We start from the raw sequence: 19,402 nt of genomic DNA, 5'->3' as shown, positions 1-19,402 counted from the left end.
GCCATTCCTGCTCTCTGCTTGAGCAATCGCCTTTACAGTGGTCTGCATTTCTATTGGTTGGTACAGTTTATTTGCATTTTACCTGCAAGTAGAGGTTGCCTACCTGAGGGTCTGGGCTCTCTTTTGTTTTTGCCCCCTAGCCTCTCCTCTTCTTTTTAAAGTACTGGACAGGTTCAATCTCTCACTCACTCACTCACACACACACTTCTGTCCAGTTTTTGTCCCCTGGCTTATCCTCCTATCCCTGAACACATCTGGAGTGTAGGGGACCAAATGGAACCATATTCTTCCCAAAACGTGGCTATATTTATTTTTGCCAGAGGGGGGAGCCCCAGCTGCACACACACATCAAGGTAATATGAGTGTGCTAAAAATTGCAGTATAATCCTTGAAAGAGTTCAGTTTACATATCAATTGCCACAAAGAAACACTCGCTGGCTTATTTTATTTTTGAATAGTGTATAATATACTTCTCAATTTAAAATACTCAGGGTGGCCTTGACAAAATCAATATATAGGAGGTTCTGTCATATGCTAAATCCAGTTCACAATTGACATGAACCATAGGCATAACAACAACCCATATAAAACATGTTTTATTATTATTGCAGGAATACAGTTGACTGTTGTGCACAGCACATACGTACAAAAATAAAAGGTCAACCATTTTTTATATATTAGTATTCTTACTCGTCAACGTATTTTTTTTCAGAAACAAATGATTGGAGAAGTCTGTTTTTCAAACTAATTTACAATCATTTCAATAAATCGGAACTAAGGCAGAAGGTAAGGTATATGTTAAAAAAGACGAGGGGGGTTTAGAGGATGCACACTCCCCTCAGTGCAGGAATATAAAACTGAGTGAGAACACAAACTAAGGCTGCCGACACACAGGGCACACACAGACTCGCTACCGCCACCTTTGCACAAGTTGGAGAGCCCACAATGGATTGCATTGTAAGTTACTGTAGGCTTGAACACCATTTGAGTATCTAACACTCTTTGAGCAGCTTTAATGCATTTAGTACAACGACTTGTGTGTAGGTCTAACAGGTGTACACTGAACTAGGTGCTCTTTATGACATAAGAAACCATTTTGACTGAGGCACAATTCTCACACTTCCAAATATCTCCATTTCAGCTCATGTATTTGCTTGTTAATAATAATAATAGATTTATTTTATATCGCACTTTTCATACAAAATCTCAAGGTTGTCCAGATAGTGTCCTGTTGTCCATATGGACCGGCAAAAAAAATATGAATGATAAATACAATAAGATGTTGTTGCACCACCCAGATTAAATGAAACCATGAATCCTGCTACATCATCCCAGAAAGACACATGCAAAACAGTAGAAAAGCTAGTTTTCATTCATTCCACAATCCTGAATAGATCATTCTCAAGACATTTTTCAGTTACATTGTGACCATATAGGTAGGCTTGATCTGGTGCTATCTGTAGAGATAACTCTACTTGGAAGACTGAACAAAACTTCATAACGGCCCACATCCAAAACAGCCTTTGTGTTACATATTTTCATTGTCTGCCATCCTCTTTGTATACCATCTTCCTTGGAAGTAGTGCTTTGCTAGCACTGCACAGCAAGACAATTCCATCTTATTCCTGACTCAAGGTAAATTGATCTGATAACACCTCTGCTTTCTCTTTTGCTGTGGCAGATACAGAGTATGATGGGTGTACACATGGATGCTTTCTGTGTTCCATCTCAACTAGACACTGCATCGAGCCTGTAGCCTGTCTCTTCCTACTACAAGCACTTGGGTGAAGGTAAGTACCAGCTCAAATCCATTTTACAGTTGGCTACCGATGAATGCTGTGTTGGAATAAGAATTGAACAGGTGTAAATGTAAAAGAGGTAAAAGATGACAACATTTCTTATGGATTTTACTCTGACGCACCAAACATACCTATAGCACTGTAATAACCAAAGATAAACCGTCTTTAAATCAGATTATGCAACTCCATTCCCAATAAGCATGCTCATTGCCCACCAGTCAAAGAGAGGTACAGAATCATCAAACCACTTACACCTAAAAATCACTGTATGTCATTCATGCAAGGTTTTCTTCGAGCTACATATCAACCATGAATAAATAAAGGAATAACAAAGCGAACGCGGGTCAAAGGGGAAAAGAGATCCGGGTCAACCTGAACATCACGTGCCTAGACACAGTGAAAGAAGTCTATGACTCTGACCTTGGACTAAAATGGCTCCGGATGGGAGAGGAAGGATACTTCTGGAATCTCATGGCCATTGTTGAACAAAGGGTTTTACAGTGTCAACTGGACAAGGGGGGTCTGCTCGGGTATTTGGGGAGTAGCTTGTCCAATATGATCTGCATCCTTAGCAGGTTAAAAGAACAATGGGTACCACATGCACAGTCCCATATAAGTACTCTTCTGCATGTCAGTACATCACTGTATATGTTTATCCCTCCACTATGGAAACGTACAGTATTCGAGGAGGAGAGCAAGCAAGCATTGACTTCAATGCACAAAGCCCAAACATCACTACTGTAAGCCTTTGGGGAAATGCTTTGAGACATTGCTTCTGTTTTTCTTTCACACAAGACCTTACAACTTAAAAACTGGTTTAAGCAATAAAAGAGAGAAACAGGTACCTATGAGTACAATCCTTATGATCTAACTAACAGATATTATATGTAAAATACAGATTGCACTAGCTACCTGAAAGGTAGCAAATCTCAGTTGCATGAAATAAGCAACACCTCTCAAAAAATGTCAATGTAATATTGACGTTACTTCAAATGAATGTAGCAGACCCTCATTTCCAGAGTGAATGTGAAAACAAGCACTATTTCTGCAGCTCAACATTTACTGCAGAAATGGAGATACTGTAAGTGCAACAACAGAAATCGAACCAGCACAAGTTAAGGTTTCAACCCTCATCAGTTTCAAAAGGAATCAAACTGTTTGATTTCTACAGCAGGCTCCCTTTAGTCCAAGACCAGGCACAGACACACATTTCAATCTGGTCTGACCATCTAGCCACCATACACTTAGCCTCATAAAACCATCTAGCCTCATAAAAGCCAGGATTGTCAAGCCCCCTAGGATGGTGGGTCTCCAGTTCTAGCTTCCCACATCAACGGCTATGAACTCGGACACAGTCTCAATTAGAGCCTCAATTACTTGATTGATGTTATTCTGAAAAGAAAAGAAACTGAAGATACTTGTGGGCCTCTAGGAATTGGGCTAAAGCCCCCTGGAGTGTATGAGGTTAGTGATGACCTGCGTGTCATCCCTATTTCTGACTGAGGGGCGCATTTCTCGCATGCAAGGGAAGGGGCCCGCAAGTAGGAATCAAAGGCACACACCATCTCATCACAAAGCAAGGAAACAAACAAGTGCTCTAGTTACCCTTACTATACAATGGTATAATGTTGACACAGAGGATGGAAAATGTCTAGTCCTTGATTGATAACGACAAAAGTTCAAAGTAAACAGGCATTCTTCTCAGTAGAAATTTCATGCACACCTTTTTTTCATTCGGGACGTGGCGCTTTGAGGTAATAAAAAGTATCCATTTCACTTCTAGAGGCTGAGCTGTCATCCACTGACAGGGCAAGGCCTCCACCAGCTATGGCAAGCACCCATATAAAGTGAAGGGGTCAGATGAAGCTTCTCCACCCCTTATATAATACTCATTAAAATAATAAGCAGCAAATAATGGCATATCCATAAGTTGTAAAACAAAGTAAGCTACCGAAATGTACATACAAAAGACTGAATAAATACCATCATATATAGTGGTATTTCTTTCTTTTGCAGTCCATTTGTATTGGTGTATGCATGTATACAGCATAATGTTACCTGGAAAACAATCCACATGTGCAAATAAGTGAGTTATTGCCAGTTTTGCTCATATTCGGGGGAGGAAGTGTGTAACAGTCATGGCAGTGGTGGCCTTTTTGCCTCTCTTCAGACGGCCATGCTTGCTGAGAGCAATGTAGGAGCCTCTGTAAACGGAAGACTCATAGGCGTTGTAGTTGTTTGGCAGCATGCTCTCTCTGAACTTGCACTCATCATGGAAGACTGCCTGAAAATAGCAAAGGAGAACAAGCCTAAGAAAATGCGTGGCCAAGTCTAGTTTCACAGTTAGCAGTTTGATATGGTTGTACAGGATGCACAGAAAAATACTTGCCATGCAATCATTTCATCCTCATCCGGGATTGGTTCACGTGTAAAGTAGGGGAGCCATGCACTAATATATTGGAGCACATTTGGGGCTGATAGCAGGCCAAGAACCTGCAAACCTTTGTCTCTAAAGACTAGCACATCTCTTGCTCAATCTAAAATTCATAAGAAATAAAAGTGTTTATAAAACCTTAAACGTATGTCCTTGAGGCGATATCTAACGAAAATTAAATTTACCACATGTTTTTTGAAACCTGGAACTCAAAACTTTAAATCAACTGAGATCATCTTGAAATATCATATTCATTCAATTTCAAAGGAAATTACAATGTGAATGTTGCTGTTTTGGAGTAATTTGTGCTATTAGGAGCATGCTAACAGAGGCCCTACCACTCCCATACTTTGTGCTTGATAAAGACAATGCTAAACTGCAGCTTACTGAACAAAAACAAATGTTGGTTTGCTTACTCCCTGGGTCTATTGACTTATTTTTGTGTATTAATAAGATGACGCAAATGTGAACCATCCGTTTAAACATCAATAACTGGGGTATTACGCACATGTAGCACTGCTGTGACACTTATTTCTCACCCATATGGGTAATTAATTAGCATATTAACCAATGTGTTATTTGTGAAATTATTGATGTCAAAAGGTTTTTAATTGTAAGTGTATTTTTGGGGGGACTGTTCATTCCTGCGCAATTGGAGAGCTGTGGGCCTTCTTGTGCGCACCTTGCACTTTGTTAATTGCTAATCGTGTTTGTTTAATTGTCTAAACAATTCTCTAACAATATTTTTCAGAGTATTTGTTGGATAGAAATGTTTGAAAATGTTCTGCAATAATACGTTGTGAAAAGACGGGATGTGCTGGGACTTCCAACAAGCCTGCCTGATGATGTCCGTCAGAGATACCCTAATGGAATCACTTTTGAAATCATCATTCCTGACTCTTGGTTCAATGTCCATAATCAAAGGATGCACTTCAATCAGTGATAGCCATAGCCTATAAGTGTAACCTAACATGTAAATAGGCCTCATATTCATCTTTAAAGGACTAATTGCATACAATCCCAGGTCCCGATGAAAAGGTTCTGGAGTATCGGGGGGCTTTCCCTCGCACGCAGGGCCATATTACAGCGCGTGACACAATTATGCGTCTGTTAACCTCATCATTATAGCCGAAGGCAAATCGACCATGAACAGGCCCTTAGCCCATTTACTGCTTATCATTTCAAAAGAATGCATAATAAGATTGGGGGAACATATCGTTAACAATACCAAATAGCCTACCATTCCATTATCATATTTATACTCACATAATTCACAGCACACGTTAAGATAGGCACACCCAATAGTTAATATGACATGCAAATAAAAACCCGACCAGTCATAGCGTAATAGCAAAGACCACTATTCTCGGAGCCATTAACATTAACAAATATTGCAGGAAAATAAATGGAATAGCCAACTGTGCATACCTACCGTTCCGTATAACCTTCCTCGGCTATTCATTGCGACAAACAGCTCACTCCTTACCCCATACAAGCTAACCACTCCTCGCTCTACCGTTGAGATCTCTATTAGACCTAATTGAACAAAATACCAGATATTAGATATTGGAAAAATACATCCGATCAGATAGGTACAAAATATGGTTCATAATGGTTATAGCATATGCTGTGCGTCTGTGGGTGTAACCTTGCAGATTGCTACGCAGGATGCTGAGTCTTTGTTCTATATAAATTCCCACGTTCAATTTTCGATATATGCTCAGAAATGTATAGGTTTAGGCTATCATGTAGGCTTAATAATTGCCCTTTTGGACGTACACGGTGACTGTTAGTTTCTGGGCCGCTGTAGGAGCCAGTGTAAAAATAGGTTGTTGTCTAAATACGTCCATACATTCATGTCATGTTTGAGATTAAGGAGATAGTTAGCACTGATGGATACTGTTTTTAATAGATGTGTCTTTGCTCTAGAAGACATTCAATGCTCCCTTCGCGGCTGATGACATATCATGCAAAATGGGCTATAGATGCTGTTAGATCCATAATTATTGACGACGGCCCCTTTATGTGATGTATATTGCGTTACATCTTTGGAAGCAACTCACTGTACTGGTTTTCATTGTGTACACCATTTATCCTGCCGTCTGGGAGGACCTGAAGGTGAAACCCGATACCCACGTTGCAGTAGAGCCTCCGGACTCTTTTGATACCTAGCAAATAGTCATTCTCCCAGTTCAGGTCCGATTTCTCCCCCGAGATGCCCAGAATGGAGCGGGAGAAGAGGGTCTCCCATCTTTTCTCCAATAACGTTGCATTTGTCCTGCTTGGAATAGGATATGATGACACAATCCCCACTATGAACCCCAAGAGAACAATCGCAGTCAACGTCCAGTGCGTGCTGGCCTCGTAGGACATACTGATGAGGAACCTTTGCGCAATGGCCATCCGGTTTACCTTCGGGGCACGTGGTCAAAATGAATGGCCCTAAAAATACCACTCTTCTTGTTTTTCTTCCTTCGGCATGCTGGCAGAGGATTATTTTTGGAACGCGGATCAGGGGTCTGGGCATGACACGACAGCCCCAATGCAGAGGAGTAGAAATGGGAGTGCGCGTGGCAGTGCTTGAGATGGTGGCGGTGATGATTACCATGTTTTGCAGCCCCGCGCCTCTCTCTCTCTCTCTGTGGGCAACGCAGGCCGTGGAGAACACCACTCACCAAAACCCTGTTTCACCTTGCCAGGCTATCGCATCTCTAGATTACATCATGCTGAGTTCACTGCTGCCCCTTCGAATAATACAAGGGCGGAGGATGGGGAGAGTGAAGTTGCAAGCAAGCAAGAAAAGAGGCGCTGAACTGCAGTGCCAAGTCTGTGGAGAGTTCAACGGAACACTGTCACAGCGCCCGTGAAACCGAGGAAGGGAGAGATCTCATTGGGTGGCGTTAAGCAACTGCGGAACATGATGGACACTTTGGCAGCTCCCAAATTGGGTCGGTGGTCATATGTCTGACAGCATGCTTCCTTATTTAGAAAGAAGGTGTAAAAACAGTCCACTTGTCACCGGAGAGCAATGGCACCCTTGGGGGCCACTTCCTATGCTGCTGGTTCAAGAACTTTCCCAACCAATTCTTATCTTAAAACACTTGAATAGGTTTACAATTAAAGTAAGATGCATTCATGAGCACAGTGGTGCGTAATTTAGTTACCCGAAACGTCTCTCGTAGACTATTCCTTCCCCTGAAACATAAATGCATATCATATTATCTTTGTAATGATGACACCATGGAGCATATGCCTATACGTCAGTGGCGCGCTTCCACCGGTCCCCTCAATGTCATCCAGTTGGTTGGGATTCCAATAGATGGCGCTATCTCCAAGGTTTTAACTGTGCTTCATGCGCAACCATCATTGACCATAGTTCAAATCATTTCGACAGACTACAAAGTTGTTCTCAGTGACATAAAAAATCCCAGACAAGCATTTTACAATGCAGTACATTTATTTTGTATTAAAAAAAATCTATTTGGTGACTGCACAATACCCAAGCTGAGGGATTTATAATCAAAATAATATTATATGATTTTTATGAAGGCTGAAAACACAAAGAACAACACATTTGGAGCATCAATTAAAACTGAGGACATAATAGCAGATTCATAATCATACAGTCCTCGGCAAATAGGACCAATGTGAATAGAGCCCTGATTAAGTCTTATACACCCCAGCATATTTACAAAACAGTTTTGTCAATTAACCAAAGCCATCTTAAAGGTGACCCTTGGCACTTGCTATCTTGAGACCCAACTAACCTAAACACTGGGCATTTGGACACATAATTAAAGGACCACAACACTGTTGCTAAGTTATTGAAATTCAATGGTTACTTACACTACATGACCAAAAGTATGTGGACACCTGCTTGTCTAACGTCTCATTCCAAAATCATTGGCATTAATATGGAGTTGGCCCCCCTTTGCTGCTATAACAGTCTCCACTCTTCTGGGAAGGCTTTCCACTAGATGTTGGAACATTGCTGCGGGGACTTGCTTCCATTCAGCCACAAGAGCATTAGTGAGGTTGGGCACTGACGTTGGGCGATTAGACCTGGCTCGCTGTCGGCGTTCCAATTCATCCCAAAGGTGTTCAATGGAGTTGAGGTCAGAGCTCTGTGCAGGCCAGTCAAGTTCTTCCACACTGATCTCAACAAACCATTTCTGTATGGGCCTTGCTTTGTGCACAGCGGCATTGCCATGCTGAAACAGGAAAGGGCCTTCCCCAAACTGTTGCAACAAAGTTGTTAGCACTGAATTGTCTAGAATGTCATTGTATGCTGTAGCGTTAAGATTTCCCTTAACTGGAACTAAGGGGTCTAGCCCGAACCATGAAAAACAGCTCCAGACCATTATTCCTCCTCCACCAATCTTTACAGTTGGCACTATGCATTCGGGCAGGTAGCATTCTCCTGGCATACGCCAAACCCAGATTCGTCCGTTGGACTGCCAGATGGTGAAGCGTGATTCAGCATGTGATTCAGCATTTCCACTGCTCCAGAGTCCAATGGCAGTGAGCTTTACACCACTCCAGCGGACGCATTGCACATGGTGATCTTAGGCTTGTGTGTGGCTGCTCAGCCATGGAAACCCATTTCATGAAGCTCCCGATGAACAGTTATTGTGTTGATGTTGCTTCCAGAGGCAGTTTGGAACTCGGTAATGAGTGTTGCAACCGAGGACAGATGATTTTTATGCGCTACGATCTTCAGCACCCGGTGGCAACTTTCTGTGAGCTTGTGTGGCCTACCAATTCGCAGCTGAGCTGTTGTTGCTCCTAGACATTTCCACTTCACAAAAACAGCACTTACAGTTGACCGGGGCACCTCTAGCAGCGCCGAAATTTCACAAACTGACTTGTTGGAAAGGTGGCATCCTATGACGGTGCCACATTGAAAGTCACTAAGCTCTTCAGTAAGGCCATTCTACTGCCAATGTTTGTCTATGGAGATTGAATGGCTGTGTGCTCGATTTTATACACCTGTCAGCAACGAGTCTGACTGAAATAGCCAAATCCACTAATTTGAAGGGGTGTCCACATACTTTTGTATATATAGTGTATGTCTAACAAATATCAACAAAACTAAATATAGGGGAAACTCAACACAGAGAAACAATACAGTGGTTATAAATGATCCTGATGCAACAGTATTGACTACTTCCTGTTTACTAATAAATAATGATACAGAAGGTTGTTTACCATACTCTGCAAAGGTATTAGTCATCATGAAGACATGCACATCCAGCAAAGTTGCTCCTTTAAAACCAAAACTCATAGAGGAAATAGTCAGGATGAAACCAACAACTTAAAAGCGAAACAAAACCATGTGTTTAAATATTAATGTACTATTCTGCAAGGTAAACCAGGAAATCATCAACTTTGTGAGTTGAGTTGGATTCCTGACAACTTACAGTGAAATGAAATAATGATACGTAGTATAACTTTGCCATCCTACAGGGACAAATTGACAGCAGTTGAGATCAATAAGCTATCTGAGTGTAAGCAACCCACGATGAACGAGTGGGATGGAAGAATATTCAAATAAATTATAGCGCTGAAGGCAAGATGTCTCACATCTATACAAAAATAATAATTTATCATTTCTTCACAGAAATAGCTTTTGCCCTTTACACTTTTGACAGATGCAACAAAAATAATGCTAAATACTTTAATATGTGCTTATGATTTTTAAAAGAACAATAAATAAATAGTTATGTCCAAAAAATAAAAAAAATTCTAGAGGCACTTGCAAAATGTTGCTATTTTCCCAAGGGACTTGGCAGTATGTCCATATGCTCTACAGTACGTCAGATAAGTATTTACTTGTCTGTGTGCAGGGGGAATTTTCTCAAAGTCATCTGCTATTTTCAAAAAGTTACCATGTCTGTTTAGTAATTGGTTTTCAACGATGAGTGACGTGGTATTATCTTTCACTAACTGCCAATTAAATATTACAAGTTCATTTTGACCCCATTCTCAAAATGAGAGTATATATCCAATAGGGCCAACTGTATTTAGCCAATCTCATCATTGCATAAATGAGCTATTACATTATGTTTGGTTATTATACAGCCATATTTCTGATTGAAAGTCAGAAAGAGTAGGCAAATCATACACAGAATGCATATAAAATAACATATTGATTGTAACACAAGCGTTTTACTAACAAAACCCCAATTCTGAAGAATAACTGAAGGCCACAATATATTTTGATTACTATTTAAATATACACTCAGTGGCCAGTGTATTAGGTACACCACCCTGTTCATGAAAATGGTTCGCTCCTACAGACAGTGAGTCACGTGGCCGTGGCTTGCTATATAAAGCAGGCAGACAGGCATCGAGGCATTCAGTTACTGTTCGATTGAACGTTCGAATTGGCAAAACGAGTGACCTAAGCGACTTTGAGCATGGTGTGATCGTCGGTGCCAGGCGCGCCGGTTCCAGTATCTCAGAAACGGCCGGCCAGTGTCTAGGGTTTACCGAGAATGGTGCGACAAACAAAAAACATCCAGTTAGCAGCAGTCTCAGGGGCAAAAACAGCTCGTTGATGAAAGGTCGAAGGAGAATGGCAAGAATCGTGCAAGCTAACAGGCGGGTCACAAACAGGCAAATAACGGCGCAGTACAACTTGTCAGTCCTTGTCACGGATGGGCTATTGCAGCAGACCACCACACCGGATTCTACTCCTATCAGCTAAAAACATAAAGAAGCGTCTCCAGTGGGCACGCGATCACCAACACTGGACAATTGAGGAGTGGAGAAACATAGCCTGGTCTGACGAATCACAGTTCCTGTTGTGTCAGGATTTGGCGTAAACTGCATGAGTCCATGGCCCAATCCTGCTTGGTGTCAACGGTAACAGTTGAGCGAAGTTTCCATGCCCCGAAGAATTCAGGCTGTTCTAGAGGCAAAGGGGTGTCCGACCAAGTACTAAATGGTTGTACCTAATACACTGGCCACAGTGTACAGCAGCAGATGGGATACAGAAAGTCTGTAGCTTATAGCTATTATTTGTGTGCAGTATTCTGTTAGGTGACTGGAACTCCAGGAGAGACTGCATCCAAAGTCATGTCATGTTGCCCTGCTCTCTCCACTGCACTATGAAATTCACACACAAGTTTGTTTTACTATCCTTGTGGGGACCAAACAATTGATTCCCTAAACCTTAACATTAACTCTAAACCTAACCCTTACTCCTAACCCTAATTCTAACCCTAACATCTAAATCAGCCTTTTTCCTTGTGGGGACCGTTGAAATGTCGCCACTTGTCCAAATTTTCCTTGTTTTACTATCCTTGTGAGGACTTCTGGTCCAAACAACAACAAAAAACACACACACACACACCTTTTCACAGACCCATGTTGACCTTCAAAAGAGATGTACGATACACAGAGAAAAGCATAAAAAATATGACAGAACACAAAAAACTGTCATCTTGCATACCAAAACTATTTTCAGTAACCCAGTTCACTGTAATGCTGCAGTGTTGCTAGTATGACTTTTTGGTATTTTGCTCATGGGAATATTAATGGAGTTTCCAAAAAGAAGTGTACCTGAATTTTTTACAGCATTGGTTAATTCACCTCATTTACTTTCCTAGTGTCATTTCAGATTGAACGTGATAATGGCAGTAGAAATGATGTAATAAATAGCACAATATGGCACTGTCTGAAATTTCTAGAAAAGAGGTGACTATCCTGAGATGACAGACTTCAAACAAAAATGCAATGATGCCATTGAGCCACTTCATTCTAACAACACCACAGTTACACAGATGACCTCACCCAAACAGGTTGCATAAGAAATTCCCATAGGAATATAAATATATGAATTCATATACAAAATATATACAGTAAACCTGTTTATTACCAAAAAAACATCCAAAACTAGGGGCCAGTTACCCTTAACATTCCCAATTTTTCTATTCGCAGTTTCTTGACGAACAAGTCCAATGGTCTCATTTGACTTATCACGTGTGTGATAACATGTACGTTTCGGTAAGCAATGCATAATCCACCCATTGTGACTGCAAGCACAACCTGGCTGAGAATAACAAACAGACAGAAATGCCCCTACATTAGCAGCATGGAGCTATGTGAGCCCAGATCCTTTCCCAAGCAGGTGATGGGCTCTCCAGATTGGTTATTTTTCTCTCTTGGCCAGTCTGCATGAGAAGTGGGCAATAATCTCCTGTTGACTTGGACTAAGGGCTGGATTCGATCCATATTGCAGAAGTATCGCGGAAGATCCACATTATAGGCAATGTTCCCGCATTCCCACGGACTGCATTCACGGTAAACGCTGTCGGCTTAATCGGAAATTACCTTTACATTTTAACACAGATCTTCCACAGTACGGATTGAATCCAGCCCTAACAGCAGACTGTTTTAAAGATATAGCATTGACAAACTCCTCACATAGATGAGAGGGAAATGGTAATAAATCTGTATTCCAGTTGTCTAAGGGCTGATGGAGTCCGATCATGCTGTGAAGCTAGCTGTACCTGAGGAGAAGGAGAAATTACCCTTCTGAGAGGCCATCTACGTGTCTGAGAGGAACAAGGTGAGAGACACTCTAAATACACAGACACAGTCTCTCTCTTGTCGACACAGTAATCAGCTGCAGTAAATTCTGGAGGGAACAATTGTCATGGGTATACATTTTTCTTTCATTCCTGCCGCACACATACACACAAACGTATAAACGGGCTGCCTCATTGCAATCCATTGGTAATACCATGGCAACGGTCAGCGAAGACACTGGAGCGTTGCAAGCGCAGGGAGTGGTAGTGCAGCCAGGGGTGCATTCCTTCACTCTTGGTTCCTGTTTTTTCAGCTCTTGAGGTCCTTTTGGTCAAAGATGATGTGGTTGGCCAGATAGATGGCGATGATGCCGAAGATGGCGGAGGAGGCCATATAGGCAGTGACGGACTTTGTGAACTGAACGATCATGCCCATGAAGAGAGTGGGAAAGACCTGAGAGAGGAGGAAGGTGCTGTCCAGGATGGCAAAGTCCAACCCTACGCCACGCTTCTCGTAGCCCTCTGGCTCATCCTGCTCGGGGACCGTGGCTTTGTGGGACGACCCATTCTGGCCGTGGGGAGGGGGGTAGTAGTCTGAGCCGTCTTGGCTGAAGAAGGCATGCCCGTTGGTGCCCCCCAGTTTGTGGGCCAGCCCCGCCTCCTCGGACACGGCTGTCAAATGCGTGATCGAGTCCTGCTTGATCACAATCCCGTACTTAAGCAAGTTTTTTGTTTTCTTTTTTGGCATGTAAACCTGAAATCCAAAGAGAGATAAGTAAATTCAATACACAGTCTAGGGTTAGGCAGTGTGTGCAAGGGAGTTTGTTTGTGTAGGGCTGGACTGGGTATGTGTACGGAGGGAGGGAGAAAAATGATATGACTATGACCAGGATGTGAGCGTTTGTTTGTATTGTAACATACATGGCTGTTGACTCAGCCCTGATACATGGCTGTTTACTCAGCCCTAATACATGGCTGTTGACTCCTACGGCATCTAAAAGAGTCAACAGAATTGTATCACAGTTCAAATATGATTTCATATGTACACTATGCTCAGGAAGTACAGGGACCACAGAGTACTGTATGTATGTGTGCCTTTCTGTCCTTACCTCCATTTCCTTGTGGTAGTGGCAGGTGAGGGTGTACGGCAGCGTCTGCAGCGTGGCATAGGCAAAGCCGGTCAGAGCCGACATCACGGTGACCAGGACCACACTCTTGGACATACAGATGACCAGGGCAGAGATGGTGAAGCTCACCATGCTGCTCAGGTAGACCCGGCGCGAGCCAAAATGGCGGACCAGTCGGCTCATGAGCAGGGAGAAGACAGTAGAGGTAGCACACTGCAGGAACAGGCCCAGGCTGCCCATACGGATGCCTGCAAGACAGGATTGAAGTTGTGGTAACAAATTAAGATACAAGATTATGTAATATCAATTATGTCCCTAACATTTATGGGAACAATAATTCTAGTTAGTTAACTAGCTAATTGTCCTAGATTCATGCATAGACAAACAGACACAACCCAAGAACAAGGTCAAACATACAGTACTATAACACCACAACAGGTTGTGGTTGCAAATGCAAAATACGACCAGTAACCTCATCCGGACACTTACTATTAAAAAATACCCCTGTAGGAGCCGGCTTTATGATTTAAGTTATTAGTGGGGGTGTTCCATTTCACAGTCTCAACAACACATAATACTTTAATCATGTTTAAAGATACAGACCTCTTCACCACATATTAACCTATAGCTGCTTTTACTGTGGCGCATTAATGGATCTTTATGTGTTTTCAATTCTCGGTTTGCTCATGCCATCAACACACGGAACAGATCAGAGCCCTAATCTACGAATCAGGGTTGAGGAGTTAGTTAACTTTGGTCAACTCTGAGTTCAACTTGGGATAACCGGTACCACAAAAGTGGCTAAACTTTTAGCCAGGTTAATGTCTATGACAACGAATCCTTCAGAACTAACCTGCTCTGTGGCATAATTATCACCCCCCCCCCCCCAAAAAAAAAATGCTAGCCTCCCCTGTTATTGTAATGGTGAGAGGTTGTCTTGGGGGTATGATATTTGTGCGTCTAACTTTCTCACTCATCATTATTCACGATTCATTCAGGATTATCCGTAATCATGATAGCATCCACATGAATGTAGAAGTGTCTAGAAACATATTATATTCTTATTTACAATAACAGTGACTCCAAAATGACACAATACCATTATTTACCATTAGTTTCTATTGGGCACAAAATAATCTGAAACACACACACAAAAAAAAGCTAATGCATCCAGTCACAAGCTTAATGTAGTCATTGTGTGCTAGGAATATGGAACCAAATATGAAACTTTTACTACTTTAATACACATAAGTACATTTTTACCAATACTTTTGGTTCCCTAAAATGGAGGGTCTATGTACAAAGAGTGCTGACAGTCTGCACTTTAACCTCATAGTCATGCATCATTTCAAATTCAGTGCTGGAGTACAGAGCCAAAACAGCAACAAATGTGTCAATGTCCTAATCAATGTTCCCTCAAAGAAAATGCGGCTGTGAGCAAATTTCAGGTCTGCTGAGCGCAAACTTGAACGTTGTGAAAATTCTGTGCAACTTCCAGCGCGCGTTTACTGTAAACACTGAGACTGTACCCGCTTTAAGTTACAGTTTTAGACAGTGGCCAAGCAAGCTACTGTGGCTATTGATCATAATGTAGGCCTACCATCACAGTCTAGTTCAAAGTAAATGGCACAGATCCATATATGGCAATGGTCCATTTGCATATAAGCCTAGTGCAGCTCTGATTGGTTATGCTGCACTAGTCTGTGTAGAGTATGGGCTGAGTTGTGTGTAAATGCAATAGAATCCTACTCCGATGCGTGCTGCCTACAACAAAATCTCTTGCGTAGCTAGTTTTGCATACTAAGTCTTGCATAGTTTATTTTGTTTCGGTATGTTGCATTGAAAGTGGCTAATACTGTGTTGATTCGATCACAAATGCCACAGTAAAAAGGAAACATTGATAGTGTTAACTAACAGGTAAAACTCGTGCTTCTCGCAGTGGGCTGATACTGTATTTCTTCTGCACGGCAGTCTCGGGGCTACTGCGCACACACAGCATCTTAAAGGGAACATTGGTCCCAATACTTTTGGAGCTGGCTTTGTATTATAAATTGGGTGGTTGGAGCGCTGAATGCTGATTGGCTGACAGCCGTGGTATATCAGACTGTATACCACGAGTATGACAAAACATTTATTTTTACTGCTCTTATTACGTTGGTAACCAGTTTATAATAGCAATAAGCCATTTTAGGGGTTTGTGGTATATGGCCAATAAACCATGACTAAGGGCTGTATCCAGGCACTCCGCGTTACGTCGTGCTGAAGAACAGCCCTTAGCCATGGTATATTGGCCATATACCACACCCCCTCGTGCCTTATTGCTTAAGTATATTGTACTACTCAGGTCTGTGAGGATTTTAACGACCAGAAAACAATTGGTTTGTCAGCAAACAGTTGAGTCAGAAAAAAGTTTGACCGGACTTTATCAGAAACCATCACAGACCAAATTAACCTTAAATAAATCCTGAGTGAGAGCTCTGCGGGCGAGACAGGAGGCGGCCCGTGTTTGCTAAGGCGGTGGCTCTTGCTCCGGTCTAACCAGACCTGGGTTCAAAGACTATATGATATCCTTTCAAATAGTTAATATGTGCTTGATTGAGTATGCCTGGCTTAATGGACCAATAGAATAGTCCCAAAACTGCAAACCCCACCCATATTGCACTTCAGGTAAGCTAGAGCAAACACTCCAAGTATTTGAAAGAAGAGGCGCAGACTCCTCAGCACAAATACTGTATGTCTGAAACCCAGTTTGTTCTACCTTCCCTAGTCTACATGGCATCACAGGGAGGGTCTTCATTCCAAATCAACATAATAAGTGGCCTACAACTACTATGGAAAGGTCGGCTGCCTGAGCCGACTTTATTTGTAGTATTTAAAGCGGTTTGATATTACTGTTAGCTGTAAGGGGCCGATTTAGACTTAGGAAATGTACACCTTCATACGCACGCCTTTCCTACACACTTCTCAGTAGTTGGTATTCAGACACCTAATGCAGTCGCGTAATGCGTTCTACAGATGTGGCTACCTTTCACACACTGAACACATTTAATTCAACCGCTGAACACCCTCCGACTTGCTGGCCAACAGATTTTCTCGTGGCGTTTTCATTCGATAGGGTTTTCAGTACATTTATCTTATTAAGCCATCCCTTTAAATACGGTGTACCTTTACTTTGAATTTTGTTGACAGACTGACTAAAATACATTGAGAGAATGGGTTCAGAATATAGGGATCAATGAAAGAAAGCCATCTAAATATATGTATATTCGTCTCTGTTTCAGCACCAACCGGTAGATTTAAAAATACTTTGATCTCGTAGATTATTTAGGCAAATGTTAGGGTTAAGAAAGTATGTACAAAAAAATGCCTATATTGATGAATCAAAAATACAGTGGTTTGATTCATCCTGAAAGTTGCCATATTCAAGTTCAATCCATGACATATTGGAAGGTGAAAAAAAGTGTACAATAGGGGTTGAACAATAGTCCTATAAATCTACCCTAATTCTCACTAATCTTGGAACTGTATGACAACGGTCCAGTCGTCGTGAACGTGTACCAGGCTCCAGGTTTAAGCTGCTACGTGTGGTCTGAGTTCCATAATGATTCAAATAGGCAACATGTCCCAAATGTTCACAACATCAGTCTAATATGATCCACTATTGCTAGCGACCCTCAGGAACAGGAAAGAAAGCTAAACGGAGTGGAATGGAATGATGCAAAATGTAGGATACAAATTGAGCTAGGTTTCCATCCAATTGGCAACGGATTTTTATGTGAATATAAAACTATCTGCATAAAGAAAATATTCACATTTTCCTACCAGTGGTGTGTTTCCACCAAACGGACTTGTTGCGGATAAAAATCAGTGCGCGATGAGGTAGTGCACACAAAATGTACATTTTCACGCAAGTTTTTATGTTCCGAATAAAAATCGAAAGTTTAAAGCATTTTAAACTTGTTACATAAAAATGTTTCTTTAAATAACAAATGTGCCTACTCTGGTCTTGGCACTTGCTCTCTAGCCAACAGCTCACAGATACAGTGCAGGTAGTCTGTGTGGGTACGCTAGTCTACATGATGAGATTATTATGGATATTATTCTGCCTATTTTTATTTGTCAAACGGCAGTCAATCATTGATCATCATGTCACCAGAATAAGACCCTAGATATTTATTGGAAAGCAGCATCAAGCTCATCACCGTGCACTTTCACCACCCTGTGAAATTCATCATAATTTATCTGTAGCCTAATAATGTTGAATGAACAAATTATCTGTTGGCATCTATAACATTTTATCGAGACTTCCTGTTTCCAGCACAGCTGTCTTGTGTATTTTTTTAAGGTATGACTTTACCCGCATAAAAGCTGTGGATGAAATGTGGTTACTGACGGTGGCTCCCGATAGTGGTTAATATTTAACATGATACAAATTGTAAGATAAAACTGAGAAAAGCCCAGGCATATAATTAAACATTCTAAAGCACATAAATCAACTCGGCAGGTTCGGCACTACAGAAGTCTATAGCTTGGGTCTCCAAATTTCATCCCGGCAAATTATGAGGGCATACAATTAAAATTCTGAACAATGGCACAGCTATTTATAGCTTACTTCACTGTGTAATAGAGGCCGTAATACATGACCTGTTGATTTGATTTTCAGTTTGCTTCCATATGACTGGTTCCACATTCGTTCTCAGGGATCACAAGGAAAAATAATCTAAAACAATTGCTAAGTGTATTTACAATCCCTTTCTCCAAACAGATTACTAATTTACCTAGCTTTTATCAATAGCTGACACTGGTGGAGGCTCTCCAGAGGAGGAAGGGGAGGACCATCCTTCTCATTAAATTTCATTAAAATAAAATGTTTAAAACATTTAAAAATATACTTTTTAGATACAACTATACTAAATATATTCACGTTACCAAATCATTTATTAAAACACACTGCTTTGCAATGAAGGTCTACAAAGTAGCCTCAACAGCCCTCTGTAAGGTAGCACCGTGGTGTAGCCGGAGGACAGCTAGCTTCAGTCCTCCTCTTGGTACATTGACTTCAATACAAAACCTAGGAGGCTCTTGGTCCTCTCCCCCTTCCATAGACTTACACAGTAATTATGACAACTTCCTGAGGACGTCCTCCAACCTATCAGAACTCTTGGAGCATGAACTGACATGTTGTCAGAGAATTAATATATTACTGAAAGCATTAGCTACAGCTAAAATGTGGTGAGTAGTTGACTCAAAGAGAGAGAAAGACAAAAGTTGAACAGGTTATGACTATCCAACACAACACTGGAACTCTTCCAAGTCAAAGGGACTTTTGGTTTTATAAATGTATTTCAACCAGGGCCTGCCGGTGAACTGCTAAATTGCTTACTGACTATACACTAATCTTACTGCATGATTGTATTAGCTACGTTGACTAGGACGTTACTATAGCTAATATGGGGACAACGATGTAGGCTGTGTGCAGCGGTTTTTATATGGTTTGGCTTAGAAAGG

At 41.5% G+C, this 19,402-nt stretch overlaps 2 protein-coding genes and 1 long non-coding RNA gene across 3 annotated transcripts in view; 1 reads left to right on the top strand and 2 right to left on the bottom strand.

Annotated features, from left to right (window-relative positions):
• Positions 1–117: 117 nt before the first annotated feature.
• LOC120054109 lies at positions 118–14,317 on the top strand. The gene is made up of 4 exons (XR_005477565.1): positions 118–353; positions 1,682–1,790; positions 12,702–12,808; positions 13,082–14,317. It is a non-coding gene; the product is annotated as an uncharacterized LOC120054109 (long non-coding RNA).
• LOC120054107 (fibroblast growth factor 6-like) lies at positions 3,907–6,636 on the bottom strand. The gene is made up of 3 exons (XM_039001496.1): positions 6,297–6,636; positions 5,666–5,769; positions 3,907–4,083 (listed from the first exon to the last, which is right to left on the bottom strand). Exons 1-3 carry the CDS (start codon positions 6,634–6,636, stop codon positions 3,907–3,909), a joined length of 621 nt encoding a protein of 206 aa, XP_038857424.1.
• The window catches only part of LOC120054105 (solute carrier family 45 member 3-like), a 50,084-nt gene continuing 41,632 nt past the window's right edge, over positions 10,951–19,402 (bottom strand). Inside the window, exons 4-5 of the mRNA XM_039001493.1 lie at positions 13,877–14,142; positions 10,951–13,521 (exon numbers count right to left, since the gene is read on the bottom strand). Of these exons, the coding sequence (XP_038857421.1) occupies positions 13,078–13,521; positions 13,877–14,142 (710 nt within the window). The 3' untranslated portion in view covers positions 10,951–13,077. The remainder of the gene's footprint in view (positions 13,522–13,876; positions 14,143–19,402) is intronic.

Source organism: Salvelinus namaycush, chromosome 9, assembly GCF_016432855.1.
Source record: "Salvelinus namaycush isolate Seneca chromosome 9, SaNama_1.0, whole genome shotgun sequence".
Taxonomy (NCBI): domain Eukaryota; kingdom Metazoa; phylum Chordata; class Actinopteri; order Salmoniformes; family Salmonidae; genus Salvelinus; species Salvelinus namaycush.
The sequence above is the reverse complement of the archived record's forward strand: the minus strand, read 5'-3'. Positions and strand labels throughout refer to the sequence as shown.